The sequence below is a fragment of the Sinocyclocheilus grahami genome, unplaced genomic scaffold, assembly GCF_001515645.1.
Source record: "Sinocyclocheilus grahami isolate Dianchi unplaced genomic scaffold, SAMN03320097.WGS_v1.1 scaffold338.1, whole genome shotgun sequence".
In the NCBI taxonomy this organism is placed as follows: domain Eukaryota; kingdom Metazoa; phylum Chordata; class Actinopteri; order Cypriniformes; family Cyprinidae; genus Sinocyclocheilus; species Sinocyclocheilus grahami.
Window position 1 is genome coordinate 500,880 of NW_015505517.1, and position 26,792 is coordinate 527,671.

At 38.8% G+C, this 26,792-nt stretch overlaps 1 protein-coding gene across 6 annotated transcripts in view; it reads right to left on the minus strand.

The window, feature by feature from the left end:
* Positions 1–576: 576 nt before the first annotated feature.
* pcnx1 (pecanex 1) overlaps positions 577–26,792 on the minus strand; it is a 37,201-nt gene continuing 10,985 nt past the window's right edge. The window contains exons 4-36 of one of the 6 annotated variants that reach the window (XM_016295590.1): positions 26,572–26,605; positions 25,919–25,987; positions 22,695–24,302; positions 20,228–20,351; positions 18,021–18,214; positions 16,995–17,088; positions 16,545–16,602; positions 16,043–16,290; positions 15,798–15,951; positions 15,683–15,715; positions 14,810–14,981; positions 14,460–14,570; positions 13,466–13,557; positions 13,234–13,343; positions 12,950–13,055; positions 12,745–12,837; positions 11,134–11,284; positions 10,891–11,032; positions 10,541–10,718; positions 8,345–8,453; positions 8,107–8,236; positions 7,946–8,004; positions 7,628–7,843; positions 6,431–6,684; positions 6,060–6,290; positions 5,476–5,576; positions 5,220–5,370; positions 4,870–5,100; positions 4,488–4,762; positions 4,249–4,412; positions 2,734–3,188; positions 2,500–2,640; positions 577–1,587 (exon numbers count right to left, since the gene is read on the minus strand). In XM_016295590.1, coding sequence (XP_016151076.1) covers positions 1,447–1,587; positions 2,500–2,640; positions 2,734–3,188; positions 4,249–4,412; positions 4,488–4,762; positions 4,870–5,100; positions 5,220–5,370; positions 5,476–5,576; positions 6,060–6,290; positions 6,431–6,684; positions 7,628–7,843; positions 7,946–8,004; positions 8,107–8,236; positions 8,345–8,453; positions 10,541–10,718; positions 10,891–11,032; positions 11,134–11,284; positions 12,745–12,837; positions 12,950–13,055; positions 13,234–13,343; positions 13,466–13,557; positions 14,460–14,570; positions 14,810–14,981; positions 15,683–15,715; positions 15,798–15,951; positions 16,043–16,290; positions 16,545–16,602; positions 16,995–17,088; positions 18,021–18,214; positions 20,228–20,351; positions 22,695–24,302; positions 25,919–25,987; positions 26,572–26,605 — 6,429 coding nt within the window. In that variant the 3' untranslated portion in view covers positions 577–1,446. Of the gene's footprint in view, positions 1,588–2,499; positions 2,641–2,733; positions 3,189–4,248; positions 4,413–4,487; positions 4,763–4,869; positions 5,101–5,219; positions 5,371–5,475; positions 5,577–6,059; positions 6,291–6,430; positions 6,685–7,627; positions 7,844–7,945; positions 8,005–8,106; positions 8,237–8,344; positions 8,454–10,540; positions 10,719–10,890; positions 11,033–11,133; positions 11,285–12,744; positions 12,838–12,949; positions 13,056–13,233; positions 13,344–13,465; positions 13,558–14,459; positions 14,571–14,809; positions 14,982–15,682; positions 15,716–15,797; positions 15,952–16,042; positions 16,291–16,544; positions 16,603–16,994; positions 17,089–18,020; positions 18,215–20,227; positions 20,358–22,694; positions 24,303–25,918; positions 25,988–26,571; positions 26,606–26,792 lie in introns of all 6 variants that reach the window. The other 5 variants (XM_016295591.1, XM_016295589.1, XM_016295592.1 and 2 more) reach the window with 5 other exon arrangements.

Consider the following 26,792-nt stretch of genomic DNA (forward strand, 5'->3'; position numbering starts at 1 on the left):
TGGATGACTGTAAATAAACTGCACTTGGATTCTTCACTACGCTCGCCTTCAGTGGACTGATTCTTTACAATAGTTTGCTATATTATGACATTACTGAGGAAATTCAGATGTTTCCTTCTGTCAATATGAGAGTACCCAAGTATAACAGGACACCAGTTAAACAGGTTTAGCACATTGTGAAAAGTAACATGTTCCCAAAAGCTCTGTTTTTTTTCCCCTTCTATTTTAAGATATCAGCTTGATTTATTAAGTGCTTTATCTTAAAGACATTGTACCGATATACATATTATGCCAGTGATCACAGCCAAAGCAATGAATAACAGCACTTCAGTATCAGTATGAAAAACATTCCCTTGTTAACCAGTCAGTGGTTTGTGTTGTCTCCTGACGTCTCATGGCTATTTGAAAGGGCAGCAACCTTCGTCCCCAAATCACATGAATATGAGTTCATGCCCTAGATGCACTTCATTTCATCCTTCTCATAAAAGAACATCATCAGTCACTCGGGAGCAAGAATAAATAATATTTATGCATTGTCTTTATTTGTCCTGTAAATGAAAAACAATATAACAAAATGTAAATACAATAAATATTCAAAGCCAAATCTTTTTACAGACACATTTATATATTCATACATAACTACATGTGGTTAAAAAACCACTTCTGTCCTCAAGCTAAAGAAAAACTGTCAAAACGGCAGAAAAGAAAGTGTCAATGATTTTGCATTCCAAAGGCATCGCTAACCATGGCGATTCAAACCGTGAAGGAATAAATAATGTCTGATCTTAGAAAGTAGTGCACAGCTGAAAATCAAAAACAAATCATAGTGCAAGTTAAAGTTTCTCATAACACCTCTGTTATCAAATGGATCCTCAACAAAATGAACGAGGATGAAGAGTAAGGATGCTCTGTATCAGAAGCACCTGCTTCCTTTTTATCATCATTATCATCCTCACCATGATCATCTGTCTTGGCAGCTAGTAAAACACAGTCTGTCACATGATTCACTGCATGTCCAGGGCAGCACTGTGCACCTGACTTAATTTGGCAGAAATACAAAATAAAACATAATTATAGCTGTAATAAAAAAACTCTTCTCTGCGTGTACATCAAGCTCGGTTGTAGTGTTCCCTGTGAGTTTGCATGTGTTTACAGACAGCTGATGAGATGCATAGAACCTAAAAAACAGAACGAAAACTGCAGCTGCTCGTAAAGGAGAGAGAAAGAGAGAAGAGTTTACAGGAGCTGATCTCCCATGCAGCATATCTGAGGAACACAGAGCAAGGCAGCTTTCTGTCCAGATGTGAGCAAATGTGCTTCTTGCAGCATGTGTGAGTGTGTATGTTCTCCATTTGCACGATTCCCTGGCTTCCTGCGCCCTGATCAGCAGCTGGAAGTGAGTGTGGCCTCATTCTTCCTCTGGCCTGACATTAGACGAGTGCATCCTCACACTTCTGCCCCCAGTTCAATCACTCCCATCTCTATAATGGGAACCAATTTATCATCCACCTGGACCAGCAGGATGGTCTTATCAATGTGAGACCGACTAACCGGATCACGACTGCAAGGCACCCAACGATGAACCACCTATGGAGAGAGAGTGAGCAGTGGGAAATTAGGATATAGGGTGAATTTGGGTGAAAAATTCTCAACTGTCATTTAAGAATATATAAAAAGTATTTTTCTTTTTATTTCGGTGTGAAATATGATCTGGACTGTGAATATGTTCTTTGATAGGTTTCATCTGACTCAACCAACAAATAATGATCAAAATAGAACCAGATTATTCAATTATCATGCATTTTGAAAATCATCTGTCCCGTGAATCTCCAACTAAAATGGGCTCAGGAAAACTACAGAGACATCTAATGACATCCTTAATCATTCCGGGGGATGATGCAGCCAAATGTGTGTGACCCATACAGAAATGTAATATGATACATAATATCACGGTAATATATGTTTTATTTATATATGCAGCTTTATTAAAACAACATATATATATACAAAAATCTGTGAATAGTATAATTTTGTAATAAATGCATTTAAAACATTTATTACAAAAACATATAAACTACAGATTTTTGTATGCATGTTGTTTTAATAAAGCATATATAATATAAAATGTATTACTGATATATGGTTGCTATATGAGCAATATCACTCGAGTACGAGAGCGATACCGGCTCTATATCAGCATGATGTATAATGTATATATGTACATATATTACATTTGTCTATGGGGACTGTGCTATTTTAGGTTTCTTTAAAAAAAACATATTTGTATTTAGCTTTAATTTATTTTTAATTCTGTCCAAGTAATTGTAGTACTCCAACTTAAATTAACTTATTTTAGTTAGATGCCAAGACAACATTTCTAATTTGATCTTTTTTAGGGTTTCATTTGATATTTATATTTTATTTCAATTACAATAATTTTACTTAATTTCAATTACAAAAATGATTTTTAAAAGTTTCAGTTAAATGTGATGCACTCACGTGACCCTCCATGCCTTCTAGGGGACTCCAGTCCCTCCAAAAGTTGCGTCCAGATCTCAGTCTCATGCTCTCATCTGGCCACACCAGCTCCTTCCTCTTGGGATGATTCATTACATCCAACACCTGACTCACATCCACAATCTACACAAATGCATATGCGTCATTATTATAACAAATTTCACACAATTAAGATCTGTGATCTGTGATCAAATTACGAGAAAGCCAGACACTCACCTGCACCCTGTAGGAGATGTCGTCCCTTCTCAGACAGGAGAGCGAGGGATTGTGATGATGATGGTGGATGTAGTGAAGATGATGGTGGGGGTGAGGATGGTTGTCCGTCCCCAGCCCTAAGGCTTCGTTTCCCAGCAGACTGGCGAGCGTGTGGGTGTGTCGTTTGCAGGGCGGGATGGAGTGGGCTGAGAGGGAGCTGGAGGGGCCGGGTGGGTCGGGGTTGGCGGCCGAGGCGTTGGTGCCCAGCCGGAGTTGGAGGGAGGTGGGCAGCGTGCGGAGAGAGAGCTGGCTGCTGGAGGAACGTCTGCAGGGCTCCAGACCCGTCACAGACGTGCGGAGTGAAGACTGGCGGCTGCTGCTGTGACGATACGAGGACGACTGACTGACGACAGACGCACGAGCAGGAGACTGACGAACCAAACCAGACTGCACTGACTGAGAACTCTGACTCGTACCTGAAGAGACAGAGAGAGACTGAAGGTAACTTTCTTATCTATCTATCTATCTATCTATCAATTCATCCATCCGTTTATCTCTGTTTTTATCTATCCATATCCATCTGTTCATCTATCTAAATATCCTTCAGTTTATCCATCCATCTGTTTATCTCTTTATCTATCTATTTGTTAATCTCTTTTATCTATCCATTTGTTCATCTATCCATCCATTTTATCTATCTGTCCATGTATCTATTTTTTTTAAATCTATCATCATCTATCTCTTTTTATCTATCTTTCAATCCATTTATCTATCTTTTTATCCATTCTTCAATCTATCCATCAATCCATTTATCTATCCATCCATTAATCTCTTTTAATCTATCCATCATCCTTTCATCTGTTTAACTACATTTTTATCCATGCATCCATCCATCCATCAGTCTCTCCATTAATCTATTTATCTATCCATTAGTCCATCCACACCTCCCTCTGCTTATCGATCTTTTAATCTATCATCCATCTATTTATCCTTTTATTCTATACATCCATCCATTCATCTTTTTATCTATCATCCATCCATTTATTTATATAATTTATTATTTACTTATTTATTATTTATCCATCCATCATTCTATCCTTCAGTCCATTTATCTATCTTTTCATCCATCCATCAGTCTATCCATCATCCATGCATCTATCCATCTACCTATCTATCCATCCATCCATCTTTCTATCTTTTTACCCATCCATCCACATGTCTGTCCTACAAGATTTAAATTAGGCCTAAATAAACTTCAAAATCTTTCAACTTTTCACAACATTTTGTCATGCCAACATGCAATGCTTGTTTTGATGAACTTTTCTAGTTTTGTTCTACTGTTGCAGATAATTTGGCAATGAACATATATTATACCCATAAAGAGTCATGTTAAACCTAAAAACTGATAAAGTATCTGCAAATATTAACCAGGTAAGACCTCATTATAATACAAAATACATCATATTTATATGCAAATTACACAGTAAACATGTGTTCAGCCAGTAAGTGATGTCTTAGCACTGACGGTGTGTTTACCCAGAGAATGAGGCGTGTAAGAGTGCAGCACTGTGGGTCCTGAGCTGTGCTGGGAATCACTCGCTGCTGTCCCAGAATTCCCACTGCCACACGACAAGCCACCCGCATCACAATCTTCAACATTCCCGCCACTGTTACAGCCAGCTCCACAACCCTTACGCAGTCTGCAGTGAGAGAGATGAGCAGTGTTAGTATGACAATCATAACATGTCCATTCTCGTTCATTCAACCACACACACCTGTGCCACGTGTTGACGATAAAGTTTCGTATGTTGGCGATGCTGATCGGTCCTCCCAGTATGTGTCCCAGCTGGGGGTGTGTATTACAGTAAGATGTTGTCAGAGGCGAGACATAGATGGGATATCCGATTGGCTGGTCGCATGAAGAGTTGATCATATTGCGTAGTGCTTGCTTGGCATTCTGGATACTTCCACGCTCTGGGTTTCGGTTCCGCAAAAACACCAATTCCTGTTGCTGTCCCGCCCACAGGCCGCGCACACACTCCTTATTCACCTAAGAACATGCACACATGAAAAATCATTTATATGCTAATAAAATAAGATCTTTACCCTGTCAGTCCGCTTTCTTCCATTTGATCCCGTCTTTTTGTCCTCGCTCACCTTTATGACCCTGAAGCTGAGGTAGCGTCTGTTAAGCATGATGATCTTGTATTCATTGGTCCCTTCGTCCAACACATGTCTGAGGGCGAGCAGAGAGGGAGAGTTGGACAGGACAGCGCTGCGCCAGGCTGGGTCGCCCTCGTGAGCTATCACCAGTGTCTGCTCGTGCGAAGAAATTGCCTCAAACAACACTGATGATTCCTCATACTCATCAGGGGAGGTGAAGTGATCCTGCAGAGAGTGTTTAAATCTGGTTAAAATATACCCAAAAAGCATAAAATAATAAAAGTCACATTTGATGTGACACAGAGAACAGATGACATTAAGTCTCGCACACAAATGTGTCTCACCTGGTGCAGTTTAAGAGACATGCGAATTCCAGGGACAACAACCTTCCTCAGCAGTTCCATGTCAGTAAAGATCCATTCGTCTCTTACAGATGAGATCCGGAAATCTCCCTTAAACAAGGCATGCAGCCCATACAGGAAAGACTCCAGATTACTGTATCACAAACACACACCATCAGAACAAACAAACCGCAAAAAATGTCTTCATAACAAGCTTCATGGAAAAACTCCAGCAGAGTAAAGGATTTTGCTCCCCCACCTGGACATATTGTGAGATGCAGTTCCCAGAGCTCTTCTTCCCAAAACACACAGACCGTAACACAGCAAAACCAAGGCAGAGTCTTTCTCACTGTCCAGTGGCTGAAAGAAATAAACAAAGAGATGGCAGGAAGGTAAAACTTTTTTTTTTACAAACACTACAGCTTCTAAGAGAAATTAATACAACAATATGCATTAAATGACAAGAGACATTTCAGACATTTCCAAATCAGCATATTAGAATGATTTCTGAAGGATCATGTGACACTGAAGACTGGAGTAATGATGCTGAAAATTCAGCTTTGCATCACAGGAATAAATAACATTATTAATTATATTAAAATAGAAAACATACTCTAAATTGCAATAATATCTTACAGTATTACTGTTTGTATTGTACTTTTTTATCACATAAATGCAGTTTTGGTGAGTATAAAAAACTTATTTTGTTAAAAAACATTTTAAAAAATCATAAAAAAATCAAAAATCATACCCCAAATTTTTAAATGGTAGCTTAGATTAATTTTGTACGCATCAGCTTTAACATATTCATCAGACATGTTGTGTGGCTGAGCACGAGTTTACCTTCTCTCTCTGTGAGTTGCAGTACTGGATCCAGCTGAGGTAGACAGAGCAGAAACTGTCTCTGGAGATTCCAGCCAGTCTGTGGTCATAGTCTTCATCAATATTGGGGTTAAAAGTTGGATCTAGGTCAACATAGTTTCGCTCTCCGCAGCTCTTCAAGCCCTCAAGAAGGGCTTCATTCGCCAGCCACTCCTCCAGTTTAGGAGATGCAATGACATAGTAAATGATGCCCTATAAACATATAAACACAGAAATAATAGATAAATTATTTTTAAAAATTTCAGGACATTATTATTATTATTTTTTAAATCTCACCTAGCCAGTTATCAAAATAGCAGTTTGGAACAGGATTGGAAAATTTGTCTGCTGACCTTAACGTAGTAGGTGGTGAGGATTCGCCGCAGATCAAACACCTGCAGCATAGACGCGGCACTGTTATCAGTGATGCTGTAGCCCTCCAGGGCGTATTTAGTGACCAGAACCTCCCAGGCCAACCAGCGCTGCCCGAATGCAGCATTAAAGGACAGCAGATGGGGGAGATGACCAGGCTCACAGCAACAACAGCTTTCATCTTCTTCAACTCCCTCTGTTATCGCCTCCACCTCCCTCTGCTGGCAATACGTCCCTGAGATAGAGAGAAGAAAGAAATGAGACAGAATATTTTAACTAGACTCGTATATAACTCAGTAATAACTCATTTAAAATGTTATACGATCCCTGGAAATACAAAGGACTGTCTTAGCTACACTGCATTGAAGATATGTAAATTATCTCTATCATTGATTAGAGATCAATACCCCCACCTAGTTGCTGAATAATAAACAGGCATTGTAATTCTTACTAATTGATTTCTGAATGACCTGTTTTTGAGGCTTAATTTCTACAAACGGTTTCGGTGGACTGGGGAGAAAGCTTTAATTGATCAATTTAGAGTACAGTGAGCCATTATATTTAAAAAGAGCAAGCAAAATCCAGTTTTTCCATAATGTTACATTTTCAAGAACTATAACGGTCAGAATTTTCACTGATGTTCAAAAGTTTGGGGTCTGTAATTCATTTTCATGTTTTTGAAAGAATGTTTTTGGTCACCATTTTTTGATCAATATACAGTAAAAACAGTAATTCTGTAAAATATGTTTACATTTTAAAACGATTGTCTTCTATTTGAAAATATTTTTAAAAATTTGGTTTATTCCTGTGATGGCAAATCTGGATTTTCAGCAGCCATTACTTCAGTTTGCAGTGTCACATGATCCTTCACAAATCATTCTAATATGTCAATTTCATGCTCAAGAAACATAACATGGTGGAAATTGTGATACATTTTTTCAGGATTTTTTAATGAATAGAAAGTTCACATGAATAGAACAGAATTGATTTGAAATAGTAACATCAAGCTTTTGCAACAAATATCTTTACTTTCATTTTTGATCAATTTAATGCATCTATGATGAATAAAATAATAAATTTCTTTCATAAAAATCGTACTGACACCAGACTTTTGAATGGTATAGTGTAACTATTTGATTTATTGTTTGTTTCTTTTTCTCTTCCTCTCCTCACCTCACCTCTAAACTCAAGTCCTCTGAGCTGGAAAGTGATGAGGCCATTGCCGATCTCAACAAGGTGAACGAGAGCGTTGAGGTAATCAGATGCCAGGATGAAGCAGTCTCCGGTGCTGTAGTTTCCCCAGCGGCCCAGCTGCAGGTCTCCACACAGAGAATGCTGCAGGGACCGCGTCAAATGCTCATAGAAGATGGAGTTCAGGTTATTATCATCTGAACCTGACAACATGAGAGATGAGATGTCTGTAAAACAAAACTAGTCCACCATGGGCAAATGACAAATGATTTTTCATTTACAACAGATAATGTATCTAGTCGTACCTGGGTTTCTGTCAAGCTGCGAAGCAAGTCTAGTGTTGGAGTGATCGACCCGCTTAGTACTGAAACACAAAAATGTAATTAACAATCTCATAAATGTTTTGTGGGCTGCGCTAAAAAAGGCCAAAGGAAATTGGAGATACTGATATTCAAGAGCGTCTTACTTGTATTCTCTCTCCCAGAAGCGCACAGGTCGTACGTAGGAACTGATGAAAATGGCACTGCCAAGAAAAGGGTTTAATGGAGTGGAGAACACAGCAGACACAATGGCCTGTACAAACAACATGGCAGAGTCTGGAGGGGGCGGAGTCAAGGAAGAACAGAGAGAATCACAAAGACACCTGAATTTGACAAAGCCTATGAAATATGTTAAATCTGGAACACGATGTGTGTTTAGGATACGTGGCACTGCAAACGGCTGGGCGAAGGCATGGAAGGCAGAGCCCCAGGTAATCTGCCACGGTGCGATGTAGGTATATACAAACTTCAACTTATAAAAGAGCTCCCATAACTACAAAAGACAACATATCACACAGTTATATAATAGACATTTTGCACAGTATCTGAAAAACAACCATTTAAAATGTAAGAGAAGCAGAGAGGGGTAGTATCATCTTAAGGGGTTTGTTTACGATTTTAGATTACACTGCTTAATATGGCTTTTTACATAAACAGGGTTTCTGCAAACATGAACAAGTTAAATTTAAGACTTTTTAAGACCTTTTTAATACCACCTTGAAAATATACATATGAAATTTAAGACCTAAACCTGTAATGGAAATACACATTTTATTACATACATATATGTAATATTTAATGCGTATAAATTAAAAAGAAAACAAAATATCATTGCTGTAATAAATTATATTTATTACTACGATATACAGTGAACTTTTCATGTCAGCAGACAATATTCTATACAAAATATCCCTGCAAAATAACTGCATCACTGAGATTTTTGGTGGAGTAAACAATTTATTCAGAAGCAATATTTTCATCAGTGTTCTATCAGCTTTTACATACTTAAATCTGCATATTTACCTTTACAAAGGCCTATTTTTAACTTTTTTAGATGTATGCATCATCTTACATATCAAATTATTACATTTTATCAATAAATTCAACATACACTATAGGGCTGTTACCAGTAAGATTAAATAATGTACACTGCAAATAACAATAATTACAACTGCAATAAATAATGTTATGTCCGTCCTGTTACTCAGAGACGCAAAACAGCGCTGTGGCTTTGTTTGGAATAATTTTTGTTGGCGAAATAGTGCAAAAACAGGCAATATGGTGTCTAAAACGTAAGTCTCTTAAGAAAACTTCTAGTTTATTGAACTGTTGTAAAAATCAATATCACATGTGTATATGGTAATTTTTGGAGAAAAAAAGGCTGCCCCCTCTGAATGTATTTTAATAGACTGAATCATGCAGTGAAAGAGCGCACTGCAAAATAGCTCACTTGTCATGGTGTTACTTAAGTATATCATGTTATGAATAAACATTTTGAATTTTTACCTGAGGGTGTTTCTTCTGAGTTTATGTGTGCTTTCACACTCATTTGTTTTGAAGTCTCGAGACTGAGTGAGCCTCAGCGCGACCTTGTACTCTGTATTCTGCTGCCGAATTCACACTGCACGATTTTAAAAGTCGTCGGGTCACCGTGGTTTTCACACTGCACGACTATCTGAGGTAGCAGTCAGTCGCTGCTATGTTCACACGTGTCGGCGATTCCCTCAAATCGTGTCTTTGATAATTCACACTGCCTGATTGTCACTCGCATGAACGAGCACCGATTTCGGGCATTTGTCTGCGATTTCGCAAAACCTGTCGGCGAGTGAAAAATCGAGCTAAAATCGTGCAGTGTGAACTCGGCATTACTGCAATTATCTCTGATGACGCAGTAACTACCACAGGGAAGAAAAAAATCTTCGGTCTGTCCAATGATTGTAAACAGTCATTAGGTCCGTCAGACTGAAGATATTTTAGCGGTAATGAGACCAAAAATATTTAAGACCCATCAAATCCGAATTTAAGACTTTTTAAGGCCTTATATTAGGAAAACGTTATTTAAGACATTTTAAGACTTTTTAAGGACCCGTGGACACCCTGATAAAACATAATGAAATGAAAAATAAAATTAAATATTGATTTGAGCTACAGAGAATAGAGAGGGATATATCAAGTGAAGGGGTTTATTTTGTGGTAATGACTGACTTTACATTATGCTGCTTAATACAGCGTTTAAAAATTTTAGTTATAAAGAATAAAGTTAATGTAAAGTGATATGAGACACAAGAAATTAGAAATTTGGTTGCCTGGGATAATAAACAGCTGTAACTGACCAAGTATTTCAGATATCTGTTCCTCAGTAATCAATCTACAAAATACTCTAAAATGCTAGGATACATAACTAACAGAATGTTACAAGTATCCTTAAGTTGTGTCTGGACTGACTTGGAAATGCTCAAAAGGTAGTACAATATCACAACTCTGCAACTCTGTACTTCATCAGAAGGTATAGCCTACATCAAACCCCTGAAAGAGTAAAAGGTCAAGACAAGAACTGATGCTACAGGAATGAGGGCTGACCTTGCTGAAAATGATGGACATAATGAAAAGATCCAGCAGCAATGTCTCAGAAAACTGCCGGTAATCAAATGTGAAGAACAGGACCGTGAAGAGGACAGTGACATATTGATATGTTGGACTACTGAAGGAAGAACGCAGCAGCTTCAGCCCAGCGATAGTTATCACTAGAGCCCCGACCCTGAGAGAGAGAGAAAGAATTCATTGACTGCTTGTGAATGATAGTGCAGAACAATGTTGAGCTGATACACAATGAGGTACAGACAGCCAATCAGTTCGTCAATAAAAAACAACTGTTAACAATGAATGAAAAGACATAAGACATGAGGTCAGATTGAAGAGGTAATACTGACTCTGTGTTGAGTTTCCTGGGGCTGGCGAGCTCCTGTGCGCTGCCACTCAGCTCATTAAGCACAACGAGTGGATAGAGGATGTTTTTCTCCACAAACAGCAGCCACACATGTGTACGCTCAAACCACATGACATGGGCGGCACCTGCACATAGAAAATAAGCTCACACTTCAGTACTGTTAATGCTAACTAAGTCCCAGCAGAATAACAATGTTATCTTTACAGAACTTAAATTTGTGACTTACCCCGGATCTCAAACTGATAATACTCTCTGGTTTTGAGCAGCGGGTGTGAGAAACAGTACCAAGGTAACTGCTTCCTCATCTGGGGCAACAGGTAGTGAGTCAACAGCCCTACTGCCCCGACTAGACCGTACAGAACATAGCTCAAAAAAGGCTAGAAAAGAAGAAAGAGGGACAGTCAACAACTGCCTATTTATTATCCTTGGATATTTAACTGTCGTTTGATTCTGAATATTATTACAATTTAAAATAACTGTTTTGTATTTTGATATATTTAAAAATGTCATTTATTCCTGTGATGGCAAAGCTAATTTTTCAGCAGCCTCTACTGCAGTCTTCTATGTCACATGATCCTTCACAAATCATTCTAATATACTGATTGCTGCTCAAGAAATATTTCTTCTTATTATTAATGTTAAAAACAGAGGTGCTGCTTAATATTATTTTTTATAAAAACCATGATGCATTTTTTTTAGGATTCTATGATGGAAAAAAATCTTATTGACCCTTATTGAACTACTGAATGGTATTGTATATTGGCCAATATTAGATTTTGCCATTTTGATTTTGTAAGACTTTACTGTGCATATGATGTCTAAATTCACTTGTAGCCTTTAAAAATGACAGATTTTTGTTTTTAGTGTTTTATTTTTAATTTAGTTAAACAACATTATATAGAATATATATTAAAGTGCCCCTATTATGGATTTTTGAAAATTACCTTTCATGCAGTGTGTAATACAGCTCTAAGTGAATGAAAACATCCTGCAAAGTTTTAAATCTAAAAGTGCACCTTATTGTCTCTCAAAAGAAAGAGTCGACTCTGAATCATTGAAACAAGTCGAATGAAAACAAATCCCAAGCCGTTTCATGTTGACGTCAACATGAAACATTAGCATATTGCCCGCCACTTGTTGCGCGCGCAGACCCAGGAAAACTTGAACCCCCCCACCTCAAACACTGAAACTGTGCTCTGCACTGTGAGGGTAAATCTGTGTTTTTCTCTGCCAAAGGACAAGGCTGTGAAGAATCAATGGTTAAAGTTAATTTTGTGTCCCCGTCATTTTACTGAAGACAGCTACTTGGAACTACTTACTCTGTGTGGCGGGGCTTCCCCCGTGGGATATATATACCGGTTCACATTTACAGCTCTGCGTGTTTGCTGCGTAAAACCCATCAGTCGATTTTCGAGTTGGTCTGAATGAAAATGCTAATTCATTCTTTGCCACTAGGTGCCGCTTTTGGAGCAGTAAAAATAGCTGTTTCCCTGGTAACGGATGTACACAAAGCAGCACTGCACTCACAAATGCTCGGATCAATCACAGCAGATTAGCATCACGCAAAGGAGGGGTTTGGAAAAATGAATCGTTTGCGAGTCGTTGAGCAAGTAAGGTAAAATGAATGCATAATATAAGACAATGAAAGTGTTTTTTGAGCTTGCATGCACGTCAATCTGTTGTTGGGGACTCCAAAAACCAAAATATGAACCTTTCATAACCCATAATAGGGGCACTTTTAATTGTTGTTATTAAGCCACAACATGCAAATAATTATCAGCATATTGGTATTGGCCAGAATTTTAACAATGCTCCATCTCTAAACATAGTGTTTTACCTGTAAGGCAACGAAGACAGTGCTGACATGAATGGCAAAATACAGGACAGCAATGACAACACACACAATCACATCTGACTGTAGTCTCTCATTCTGTAGCCAGAGAGAAAGAAAGAGACACAGATGCATCATTCAAGACAGAAGAGACCATTTGTGTCCATTTATGTCTGATTCTATCTATGTTTGTGAGATTTATATTGCTCACCACAGAGCTGCGGAGTTTCTCAGGTAAAGGATCCTGAACTTCAGAAAGCGGATCCTCTGGATTTTTTTCTTTCACATTAGGGAAGACCTTTGATTGCAATAATGAACTACACATACAAGGGACAATATTCAAATTCACTTAATTCAAACTAAACACAACAAAAAGGTCCTTAAACATCAAGTCTGAGACAGTAAATACTCAAAGAACTTAAAGTACCTAAAGCAGGAAAATTGCAAGAATTATTTATCAAAAACACAAACCCACACACTCGCAGAAAGACTTACATGAGATCAGAGGGGTCACTGCTTTGGCGGCTGAGATGGTATGAAACAGCAACCAGCAGCCCACAAAACACTGAGAAAAGCACAGGAATGTGCTGAGGATCCCACGAGTCCTGAAAACAAACATAATATTAAGAGGAATATTTAATGTGCTCAACACAGAACAATCCAGCATCCATACAAATACAACTGAAATCCAGAAAGAACTCAAAAGAAATGTAGAGTGATTCATCACCTTTAGGGCGCCATAGCAGAACCCATAGAGCATCACTATGGTGATGATGCTGCGCACAACACTATAGAGAGCTGAAAGCAGACTGGTGCATGCTGGGAGTGAAGATAGACATAACACTGAATGTCTGAAACACCAATCTCTACAAACACAACACAGTTTTGTAGTTTATTAAAGAAATAGTAAACCCGTAAGACCTTCATTCATCTTCGGAACACAAATTAAGATATTTTTGATGAAATCCGAGAGCTCTCTGTGACATCAGTGGTTCAACCGTAACTTTATGAAGCTACGAGAATACTTTTTGTGCACAACCAAAACAAAAATAACAACTTTATTCAATGATTTCTTCTTTTCCGGGTCAGTCCGCCGCCATTCACGAGAGTACCACGAGGCATGAAGAGAAGAAATCGTTGAATGAAGTCCTTTTTTTTTTCTTTGCGCACAAAAAGTATTCTCGTAGCTTCATAAAATTACAGTTGAACCACTGATGTCACATGGACTATTTTAACGATGTCCGACTCCTTACTACCTTTCTGTGTCTTGACCGTGTTAGTTCCCATGCTGTCTATGGAGGGTCAAGAGAGCTCTCGGATTTCATCAAAAATATCTTAATTTGTGTTCCGAAGATGAATGAAGGTCTTACAGGTTTAGAACGACATGAGGGTAAGTAATTAATGACAGAATTTTCATTTTTGGGTGAACTATCCCTTTAACTGAAATTTATGTAAATAAAAAGAAATAGTAGAAACATTGGTAACATTTTACAATAAGGTTCTATTTGTCAACATTAAGGCAAAATAACAATAAAAATTACTATAAGCATTGATTAATCTTAGTTAATGTTAATTTCAACATTTATTAATACATTATTAAAATCAAAAGTCATTAATAGTAATAATAATTTGTTAAAATTAAAAGAAATCATTTCAGAAACAATCACAATGCATATGCTTATTTTTCCCAGTCCTAATGTAAAAGTGTGCATATGTTTTACCATTTCCTCCGAAGACATGAATGTCAAGTTGCTCAAGCAGGTACATGACGAAAGTGTTAATCTGAGGGAGCAGCCCAACGAAGAAGATGATGGGAAAGCACAGGGTGAAAACTGGAGAGAGAGAGAGAGAGAGAGAGAGAGAGAGAGAGAGAGATAATGTAAAGCTGGAGTGCTTAAGCCTCGTCACATCAGCAGGATTTTCTCTGTACTCAGCTCTGGAATGTCTTTCTACTTTTATAGGAATGCTGAGAAAAATCGTACAACATGCTGATTTCAATAAAAGAGCAAAACAATAACAGCTAAATATTCATCGGCTGGGAACTTATGTCCTCGTATGTATCAGTGCTCACCAATGAGGAGATCCCGCGCCTGAGACAGAAGGACGGAGCTGGTGAGAGCGACTCCATACAGAGACACTGTAGTGGAGCTGCTGTATACACTCCCATAGTGCAACAGCCAAATCAGCCCACAGCACAGACAGAAATACACAGGCCTGCTGTAAGCGATGATTCGATTATGACCCTAAACAACCATGCACAGAAGGAAGAGAAAAACATTGCATCTGAACCAAGACCCCCAATCTGTCATTTAACTTTAAATGTTTTTTTTTTTATATTCAACAAAAAGTAATGCATTTTCTGTAATTAATCGCAATTCATCATGTTAGGTGCTATTAATTAAATATCATATATAATCATGAATATACACCAAAAGACTGAGAGCAATATGACTGAAATGTTTTTGAAAGAAGTCTATTTTGCTCATCAAGGCTGCATTTATTTGACCAACAATAAACAGTAATACTGTGAAATATTACTACAATTTAAAACTTTTTTCTATTTTAATATATTTTAAAAGGTAACTTAATTTCGTGTGACGGCAAAGCCTAATTTCCAGCAGCCATTACACCAGTTTTCAAAGTCACATGATCCTTCAGAAATCCTTCTTATATGATGATTTGGTGCTCAAGAATCACTCTGATCATTTTCAGTGTTGAAAACGGTTGTGCTTGAATACCAACATTATACAAAACATCATCTTTTGCGTTTAGCAGAAAAAAGTAATTCATACAGGTTTGGAACAACTTAAGGGTGATTAAATGATGACAGAACTTTCAATTTTTAATCATTGAAATTAACACATTCATTTTTCCAGCACTAATTTACATGCTTTTAGCTCATTGTAATTAAGTGTGTTATTGTATTTGAATGTGTTTTACTCACATGTCGCGGTGATGAAGAGTCGGGTTGGACACTCTGATTGAAGAACATAAAGACAAATTTTCATTAAAAATTATTCGTTAAATTGGTGTGTATTTGAAAAACGTGTGATTCTCACCTTCAGCAATGAGTACTGGCAACTGGCAATAACGAGGCAGAACTGAAAGACCCAAATGTCTGTGAAGAACCCATTAACTAGCAGCACAGAACCTAGGAAGGCCACAAGAATTCCCAGAGCCACTGAGAGCACATTCTCCAGAACCTCCCGGTTCCTGACAAACACACATAAACACATGCAGCATTCATCAGTATATGAGCTGAGATACATCAGTAATGCACATTAATGTGTGTGTTTGTGTGTACCTGTCGAAGAGGGCAAGTAGTGTGAGTCTGTCAAAGTGCAGCCCGACCCACAGGTACGGCAGCAGCCACAGGCGGTAGTACTGCTTGGTTTTGTGTGGGTGCGTGTGTGAGTGTGTGTGATTATGTGTGGAGTCCTGCGAGCGGTTCGGCGCCTCCTGAAGGTCAGGACTCCCATCCACATCGTGCTGTTCCAACAACTCTGGGTCCATGGACAGTAAACGATTCAGACGCATCTGAGGAAAGGAGAACTAAGCCAGGGTGAGTTCACACACACACACACACACACACACACACACACACTCTCTCTGAGCTAATTTTCTCAACTGTGCTGCTTCTCACACAAGCACTATTGTGCGCAATTCATAATCTCATACTGTATGTCAGTGTATTTACTCATAGTCTGTGGCTGAATTATATCTCTGAGTGTTTGCATAAAGAAAACATTCAGTGTGTGTGTGTGTGTGTGTGTATGCTATGTGTATGTGTGTTCAGTAGCACTCACCAGGTCATGAGGGTAAAAACGAACTGAGGTAGAACTGGAGAGGTGGGAGTCTGTTTCCCTGCAGAGAGAAAGTCTTTGTTAGCTCTGAGATATTTAACATAGGATTCTGGGTTCTGGTTGTACTGTACACTGTGCTGTATTATAGTAAACTAAAACCATTCATAAAACATTTTACTTGAGAAAAAAAAAAAAAAAAAAGTAAAAATAGCTTTTACTTTAGCTAGTCACCAAAACAACATGTATCATTTTCATTTAGTTCAACTTGATATACTAAAATGACTAAAACTGAAATATGAATTAATACAAACTATATAGATGTATTTAAAACACTAATAAAAATGACAAAGCACAAAATTACTACAACTTTACCTAAAACTAAAATGAAAGTGAAATTTAAAAATAAAAATGTTGAAAAAAAGTATCACAATAACAACACTGGCTGTAACTCACCAGAGGTTGTTGGAAGCTCGTCTGGTTGCAGGTTCAAAGTTCACCAGGGACATGTCACATCCTCCGACCTCATAGAGAGGTGGGGTCAGCTTCCCTGAGTCACACAAACACACAAGGGGTCAGGGGTCACATAGCAGACTTTACACAGGGTCATATTAGTGTGCCAATTAAGCCTTTTGCCATAGACATGACACTGACCCCCAATACAAGTTAAAAAATTAACTCTTTACAGTCTGCAACAACATTAATTGTTATGGTTTCCATTATGTGATCTGATCACAGTTGGAAAACACTAAATACAGTATTACAGGTGTAAATCGTGTCCAAAACATTTAGTAATCTGACCAAATAAAGCCAAATTCAGAAACACTTGTTAAAATTTAAATGTTTATGGAATGAATCTTCAATGAAACCAAAGTTAATACCAGTTGTAAACAAGACCTACAATATCCTTTGTCTACAGATGCATTTTTTTTTTTAAAAAATAAGCTCATAAAACACACTATATCGTGATTTTGTTGTCTTTGTTTATTCAAAAACAAGAGATATTTATAGACATATAGATGCACTATTGATCACGGGAGGAAAAGAGCAAGCATGTTCCCCCACCGGAAGCAAACCTTAACCGCAGCAGTGGGAGTGCATCAATACCTCTAGACCACCAGTCAGTTTGACTGACCAAAGAAAGACCATGTCACATTTACATGCATACAAAATCTGATACAAGATCATGATGTTACCAGTGTAATCAGTGTGATCCCAAACACACAAATACATGCAGAAAAATCAGTAAACCGATAAATAACGATTAAGTCCCACAGCCAATACAACTTCTCAATATGACGAAAACCTACAGATGCACACTGACTGAATATGACATGCATGTGATAAGAAACAGCATGCAGGCGTGACAAATAGTCTGACAGCCAGCGTGCAAATGCGAGACACACAGGATGCAAATATAACAGGCAGGTGTGACGATAACAAGATGATGTGACAGACAGCAGGCAATTTTACAGCGCATACCAAAGTCATCCTGCAGGCTGGCCACTCCCACAGTAGACGCCTTATCCAGACAGCCCTCCAGCTGCGCACTTCCATTCCTGACCAGCAGGGAGGCGCTAGTGCTCAATACCGTCACCTGAGACGGCGTGCGGGATGGCTGACCTCTGACCTGTGACCCTGAAGCTTGAGATACCTGACTCAGAGCTTCCTGCAGACTGGAGGAGCAGAAATATGCATGATTCGGAATGAGTAACAGACTTCGGATGTGTGACACAGGGATATATATATATATATATATATATATATATAATGATACCAAATAAAACTTTATAATATGAGTCACATTAAGACTTCCCAAAATGAATGCCAAAATAAGTTTGTGAGTTTTGCTCTGTGAAAGGTAAAAAAAAGAACTGAATGTTTAAATACTTGTGCCCAACCATAAAGTAAGAGTAAGTGTGTGTGTGTTTGTGTCTATAAAGATAAGACAGACAAAAACAGAACAAGGAAGGAAGCGCAAGGTCACATTTTAGAGAGAAAAACAGACAGATGGTTGTGATAGACAGAGGAATAGGGGTTCTGGAAGTGTTATGAGAACTGAGAGGAAGTGTAAAATGAGAGGGCTGCTGAATGGGAAGAGAAGAGGATGAGTATTCCGATTTCACCGCCTGAAAAAGCAAGAGCGATTTTGAGGTTTGTGTGTGTGTGTGTGTGTGCAAACAGAACATCACCAGGTAGAAACAGAGTGAGGGAAAATAGATGGCTTTGTTCACAATGCACAAAAATCTAATTCGTTTTTTTTTTTTTATCTGATCTTGCAAGAGCCAAAATCAGAAATGTTTATTTGTTGTTGATTAACTGACTGGTCACTCAGGCAACCAACCGACTAGTCAGTTTTGAAAATTTTGTTATATTAATATCTAATATCTACATAAGTTGCCATAGAAATGACATAAGCATCAGCAAAACAAGTGAAATAAGAGAGTTGCTGACTGTCATTTTGGAAAGAGATTATGGAAAACTGCTGAACTCATCAGTGCAACATGAGCATTAGGTATCACTGTGTTTACACATTCATTTGGATGGTGTGTGTGAAACATACACTTGCTTGCTCATTCACCATTCAATAGAAAGTAAATGCCACATTTTAGTATGCTGGTTTGGTGCTCTCAAGAAACGTTTATCATAAAAAATAGTTGTGCTGCTTAATATTTCAGGTTTATTTGATAAATAGAAAGTTCAAAAGAACAGCATTTGAAAAAAGTTAGTCTTTACTTTACAACTTAAAGCATCTTTGCTGAATAAAATTATTAATTTCTTTAAAAGTCTTACTGACCCTAAACTTTTGAATGGTAGTGTGTGGATTTTGTTGGGTTCAGGTCTGTAAAAATAAATCTCCATTTGGTTTTTGCTTGTTGGCCAAAAAACAACTAAACAAAATTAATTTGGATATGCTAAATACATTGGATTTTTGCTGCCTATCTGAACAAAGCCTGTGAGTGATTTCTGTAAGTTAGTTAAGTAAAAGCATAATTATACTTCAAGAGAGACAGACATGCCCCGGGCCTGATGATGAAACAAAGCACTCAAACGCTCTCTCTTCATCTCAAGCCATCTATGATGGCAAGGATGACTGTGTCTGGGGGTTATGGGAAGGTTTATTACGTGAGAGAAGGATGCAGTGACCGTAACTCTCCAGGATACAGTAGTAGAGACTCCAGAAGCAGCATGTGTAATGTGTAAGTGTGTGACAGTGAGGGTGAAGTTAGACACCATGTGACGTGGTTCATCAGAACAGGATAAAATAAGTGAAAGCACATGAAAGACTCAAAAATAGAAAAAATAGAAAATAGAAAAAAATAGATATTGGGAAAAAATAAATAGAAGTACTGAAACAACTCCAGCAAGAACAAAAATAAGATTTGAATTGCATGGAAAAGGCAACATGCAAGAATGTTGGCTTCCTGTACCAGCACATTGGTCAGAAAAAGATCAGCTTGGGCTTCTCTGAGGATGGGTTAAAGGTCCGTACAGTAACAAGAAGAGGGCAGCAAGCAAATTAAAGATTAGATTTCATGCAATGCACCAGAGAAGTGTGGAAATGACAGTTAAAGGTGTATAAGCAAAAGAGAAAGGATATGAAATGTGCTGAAGAGAATAATTAAGTGGACATCAGCACAGGTTTTCTGTTGCTGGTGTTCTGTAGCAGCTCGCCGGGTTAGTCGTACCTGAGCGGGGATCCGATGAGAGAGGTGGGGGGTGTGGAGTTACTTCCTGCGTTGTGCCGTCTACGCACCGCTTGTCGACGAAACGTACTACGCTCTCGGCGAAATGTGACTGTGTCATCATTCCCTGGGGCTGCCATAAGAAGAGAAAGGCAGGAGGGAGTCCATCAGTAGGGGAGCCACCAAGAATGAGCTTTCATTGAACTAGCAACATGCAATGCTGCATGCAAGACCAGAGTAGACACAAGAATCATTAAACACAAATGCAAAGTGCCTGATGCTTACCCATGTCATTTAATGCCACATGGTATTGGGGGGAAAAAAACAAAAACTGAGTTAAAAAAAACAAAAGAAGCAATTTTAGGCTCAAGAATTAGATTTACATTATTAAAATATTTACATTAATTTATTAGGTCTAATATTTTAAATACATTTTTATATGTACATATACAATTATATATATATATATATATATATATATATATATAAATGTATTAAAAATATTATAATAAATGCATGTAAATATTTAATAAACTATTATATAACATTTTAATATAAAAATAATATAAGTAATATTGTATACAGTATATATGTATTTATTTTTTCAATATTTAAATTTATTTGTAATGAATTGTATTTATTTACATAAATCTTTAAATATTAAACATATAGCAAAGTTTTGCTGAACATGGTGCAGTCAAAGGCAGCAATTTAAAGAAACATACTTAGGAACTTGCAAACAACTTATTGTGATTAAAAGGAAAAAAGTACAATTCAAGGTAATGTGTTTCCAACTAAACTGCCAGTTATAAACGCATAATATAAACTAAACCTGCTTTGTCATCTTCCGACATCCAGATGGTTAATCGCACTGCCTTTGCAAGCAGTTTTAAACATGGACTTTAACTGCAGCACTCCCACTGCAGATGAACTTTGACCTTATCTGATGACTTATCACTGAAAGTAAAACTTTATTACTACAATAAAACAGTCTAAACAATCTCATGCTGGACTAAAAGGGCTTTAAACCAAGACAAAATGGTTTGCTCTAGAACAATGCTTCTGCTATGTTCAGACCAGTTAATTTTTGAGTAATAAGCTATAAGAGAAGATAACAGAAACATGACAACGAACATTAGACAATGCTCTAAATCCTCTAAATATTAGCACAAACACAGAAGAAAAGATATCATACACACAGCACGCACATATAAATATCACACACATCTCTATATATCACATTCTGTGCTTCCAAACAGAAACACAGATGGAGAAAGTGGCCATGTTTAAATCTGAAATTAAGGGGCCAAAATATTTTATCATTACTGAATCCACATTCACACTGCAATTCACTTTCACACAAGCAAATGTTGCACAAAGACTGCATGATCACTGTGGACCAGAGGAAAGAACAAACCCTGCAGATCTTCCATATATAGACTCAACAGGCTGTCAGAATAAGACTTCAGTAATTCTGTAGGGGTTTGTGGGTCATAGCTGCACTGGCAAAACACACTACATGTACATCTACTAGCTTCTGGGCAAAGCTTGTTTATCTGATCAGCTACATTCTGCTGAAAAACATCCATCTGACCTGCTGCAGACCTCAGATGTCTAGCACTTCAGACTGATCTCAGGAGGAGATCACTACTTAACAGGGATATTTCACCCAGAAATGAAAATGCGGTCATCATTTACTCACCCTTATTTCATTCCAAACCTCTACGATTTTCTTTCTTTTCATGTTGAGCAGAATGTTGTATACGCTTTGCCATACATTGAAAGTGAATGTTGACCAATGGTTTTCAAGACAAATATCTTTGTGTGAGCAACAGATAAAAGTCTTTGAATGTGCGCATATTCAGATTTTCACCAATCACCATTAGTTACAAATCGCGATGTACTATGGACTTTCTGCATTAAAAAGTGCATGTCATAACTCAATCTTCCATTGAAACATCTCTGGACTCTCTGGTGTCGGACTTCTCCAATCATTCAGTCCACTTAAACATCGCCCCTCATTACAACCCAACTGCAAGCTTGCATTCAGATCTGCCACCATCCAATCAACAACCAATGGATTGAACCAAGTCACCATCCTACAATTTTTTCTTTTTTTGATAATCCATTTTACTCAGATGTATGTCACAGTTAACTTCTGTTACAATGCGACTTTGAATGCAAGCATGTTCCTGACACAAAGCTGTCTTATGGCTTGGGCATTTTAAAAAGCTTTTTATCATTTTTGGACCTTGACAGCCCCAGGTCACCATTCTTTTCAAATGTATGGAAAAGAGCATCGTGAACATCCTGATAAGCTTCTCCTTGTAGTTCATGGAAGCAAATATACTGTACAGGTTTGGAATGACATGAGGGTGAGCAAATAATGACAGAATTATTTATCGCTTTAATCATCTCCCAGCCCTTAGCGAATAAGTTAATGTACAAACTCGCATTTCTGTGTGCTCACCTCGAGATCCTGTGGTTGCATCTTGTGTGTGACTAAGAGAAATGGGGCAGGGCAGACTGTTTCTCGACCGGGTCACTGACTCAAGCTGAGAGGCTCTTCCCAGCAGGGATGCCGCATCCAACACCTCCCCCTCTTTTGCCTCCAGGTCCGACTTGGAGGTGGTAAGGGGTCTGGAACTTGCTGGTGCCCCCAAATGGTGGGGGTCATTAAGGCAAGCAGTAGTGCTGCTGTCCAGGCTCAAGACCCGGGCATGAGTTTTGGCGCTGCCTGTACTTGGAGTGCGTCGCAAAGCTTTGCGCTTGCCCTTCTCCTTGTCTTTCTCCCGTTCCTTTTCCTTGTCCTTCTGACCATGTGTTTGCACACCGTTCATTTTGGCCCGTAGAGAGGGGCCACGGCGATCCTCAGGAGAGGGGCAGGAGTGGGGTGTGCTGGATGAGGAGTCTGTGCTGAGCTGGTGGGTGGAGTGTAGGCTGGAGGCACAACTAAGTTCGCTCTGATCACTAGAGTCTTCCTCTCCTTTCGTTGCCATGCCACGTCCGCAAATGTATTCCCGGTGTCTGCTGGCATCAAAACTGCTTGCTCGCTGCTTACCGTTTCGTCGCCGGCCACTACGGCTGGCGGCGGCGGATGAGGAGGCAGCTCGGTGAACGAGATTGGCTGTTTTGGGACGCATTTCATCTAGTGCTGCCTCCTGGTGCTGGTTGGACATACCAGCAGAGACATCTACGCTAGTCCTTGATGCCGCCTCCACAGTTCCCTCCCCCTGTTGGCCCTCTGAGTTTGCAGGTTTGGGAGCATCGCCAATGGGCAATTTGGTAGCAAGTTCGTTGGCATGGGGGTTTTTATTAGCCTCTCCCGAGGCTACATTAGAGTTACGTGGGTCGGCATGTCCCGCATTTACCTTCTCGTCCCCAGACAGTGACAGCAGGCTCTCTACGTGCGTGGAGCTTGTCTGCTCACTGTGCAGGCTACTCAAAGTACTATTGGTATCCCGGTCCGTCCCACTGCAGTAGCTCTCAGTGGAGCCGCTACTGCGTGTACTTAAACTCCGCAAACTTTCGGCACTCCGTCCACCTTTTCTTTCCCAACCCCCCTGTACACCCTCCGACTGGTACAACCCAGATCCCCCTTCCCCTGCACACTCTCCTTCCCCTGTCTCTCGAGAAACAGACCGTGATATCCTGCGGCGTTCCTTCGGATGATATCTGTGACACTCTGTTCCTGAAGTGCTGGGAGTCCCAGAGTCCGGCTGCTCGGCGCTCTCTGTCACCCTCTGTGACCTGGAGTTCTCCATTTCACAGACAGGATCCAGTCCTCCCCGACGTGGTGGAGGGTACAGGCTGAACTCGGGCAGAGAAGGATCTGGAAAAGCAGATCCCGCAGAACTTGATGTGCGAGGCAATCTCCGAGGTCGAGATGACTCTTTCCGGAAAGACTGTGAGTGGGTGGAAAGATGGGCAGGAATTTCGGTGTCACAAGAGAATAGGGACTGACTAAAAGGGTGAGGGGTGGAGCCATAAAGGTCCTGAGCCAATGAGGTTGATGGCTGCATGGAGGCAAAAGAGTCATTGGAGACGAGGCAGAACATCTTTGGGTCTGACATCAAATCTAGAGGGTAAGAGAAATATAAAAAAAAGAAGTGTAAGAAAGTTACATCGACTTGGAGTCAAGATTGGCCCTATGTGCATAATGGACAATCCAGGTCTTACTGCAAACGATTTATCGGACCGTGTTATGTTATAAAAATCTAATGACTTTCTCTTCATTGGGACTTTCCTTTTTTCACTTTTAGTCAATTATAATGTGTTTACATTGGCTCAGAGCAAGAGCAGGGGAGTGGGCACTTTTAATTCATTCCTATGGGAGTCAAGCAACACGCTTGTGTGATTGATAGCAGGATTGACAGCAGATCAGAGAAAGTGGTGAAAGAGTTGAAGAGTATAGAATTGTCAACTTCACATAAATATCAAGTGAAAATTGCAGTAAGGTGCAGGTATTGACATTTGTAAAAACATTTAAAAAATATGCAGATTGTGCAGGAGTTTCTGCTGGATTTAGTGTGTAAATCATTTTGTTTATATATTGCACACTTTCCAGTTGTTATATACAAGTTCAATATTGAAGTTTAGAATTTCTGGGTTAACTATCTTTAGTTTAGGTATTCAGAAGCAAAGCTTGCATCTTTCCAAATGTAATTGTGTGCATATATAATGATTATATCAGTGGTTTACTGACAAAAATTACATACACAACCCAAAGTGGCAGTGTTGTAGTGTTTTGAGTTCTCCGCTGCAATGTTCACGCATTGTTAGGCAGTGCAGGCCTTATGATAAAGTTAATCAATAACCAAATAGCCACTTTTCAATCACTGGATAAATGATGATCCAGCATTACAGTCCAACATTTAAAAATAAGCCCTGAGACCACATTTCGCCCCATTTAGCTGTTTTTGAATCCAAAAACATGTTTAAACACTTAAATAAATCAGGGTCAAGTCTAAATGTAGTTATGTACATTCATAATAAACAGTTTCTTGAGCACTAATGCAGTGTTAACAACCGATACAGTCCTCTGCCAAAATCAGTTACAACTCCATTACCAAGAATCCATTCTGCACACTATCCAAAAACCACTGTCCATAAGGTCTTTTGATTATGTGCTTCAGAATGTCTGAGCCCACCATGCAGTGCTGACGTTACCTCTCTGTGTCATCTTATTATTCAAAAAAGGCTTTTATACTGATCACAGAGAGACATCCATTTTCATCTTAGACAAGTTTCAGCTCTATATTACAGGTTTTCAGCTTTTATGAAACAGTTTACAGTTGAATAAAACTACAATCAGTAAGAATACGAGCCTAACCGACCAATTCTCTGTTCTGCAGAGGACACAAAGACGTTTTATTGCATGTATGACTCTGAGAAACTTTCCCAAACCACCAAAGCACCTTGTGAGCCAGTTTAGAAAACAAATACATAAATTGCACATTTTCATTGCCATTAGAAAGTGAAGGGAAAACTGATTCCTGATGGTATTATCTTTGAAATCTATCCTATAAGAAAATATTTGACATACATCAGTGTCGGTCTGGATGTTACATGGAAAAAAACAACTTCAAACTGATTTAGAATAACATGAGGGCGAGTAAATAATGACAGAATTGGGTGAAAAGAGACTAATTTGCATTGCATTATTCTATAGCTGAAGTTAATTAAGATTCACACCTTGGTCTTGACTGCAACTCTGAGCCAAACTCAAACTGATGTCATCAGGAGCCTTTCCAACACCTGCCCCTGCAAACAGACAGAGAGAGAGACAGAGAAGGTCAAGTTTTATAACTTATTCATTAACCTAATACATCCGCCCTCTCTCTCTCTCTCTCTCTCTCTCTCTCTCTCTCTCCCGCTCACCTTTGCAACTTTATTCAAACACATCCCTGACCTGGCCTGTGCACGCAGTACTGCAGGTCCTCTGACATATCGCTGCTGTCTGCAGAAAATCTCTTCTCTTTGATCCTAAACACTTCTATTTATAGCTACGGTAAACCTGGTTCACAACACAGTGTCCTTTGAGTTTTTAACAACTCAAAAAAAGTCATACAACTTCTAGTGAACACCATGTAATGTTCCTGCTGCTGTCATCTTAAGACTTCAGGGTTGCTATATGTATATATATATATATATATATATATATATACACACACTCACACACAATCAATAATGATTGATCAAGAGAAAGGAGATTCTTGACAGGCAAGACTTTTGTTTAAATGCAGGTGAGTAAATAATGACAGAACTTTCAATTTTCAACTATTCCTTTTTTGTGGTTACCAGATACTAATACAGTCAGAAGTTTAAAAACAAAATTTATGACTCACATTTGGTTGTGACTGAGCCTCCATGGGATGTTATCTGTAGGGAGAGAGAGATGGATAAGATCAATGAAACAGCTCTGATGAGTCATTTACATGAGATCATGACGTTTGTATCTTCCCATCACTGTTACTAATTTAGCAGACTTGCACAAAAACACATCACAGTCATTTAATCACACGACAACTAATTGACATGACTTTCAGCTTGAGATTCCGCTTTATGA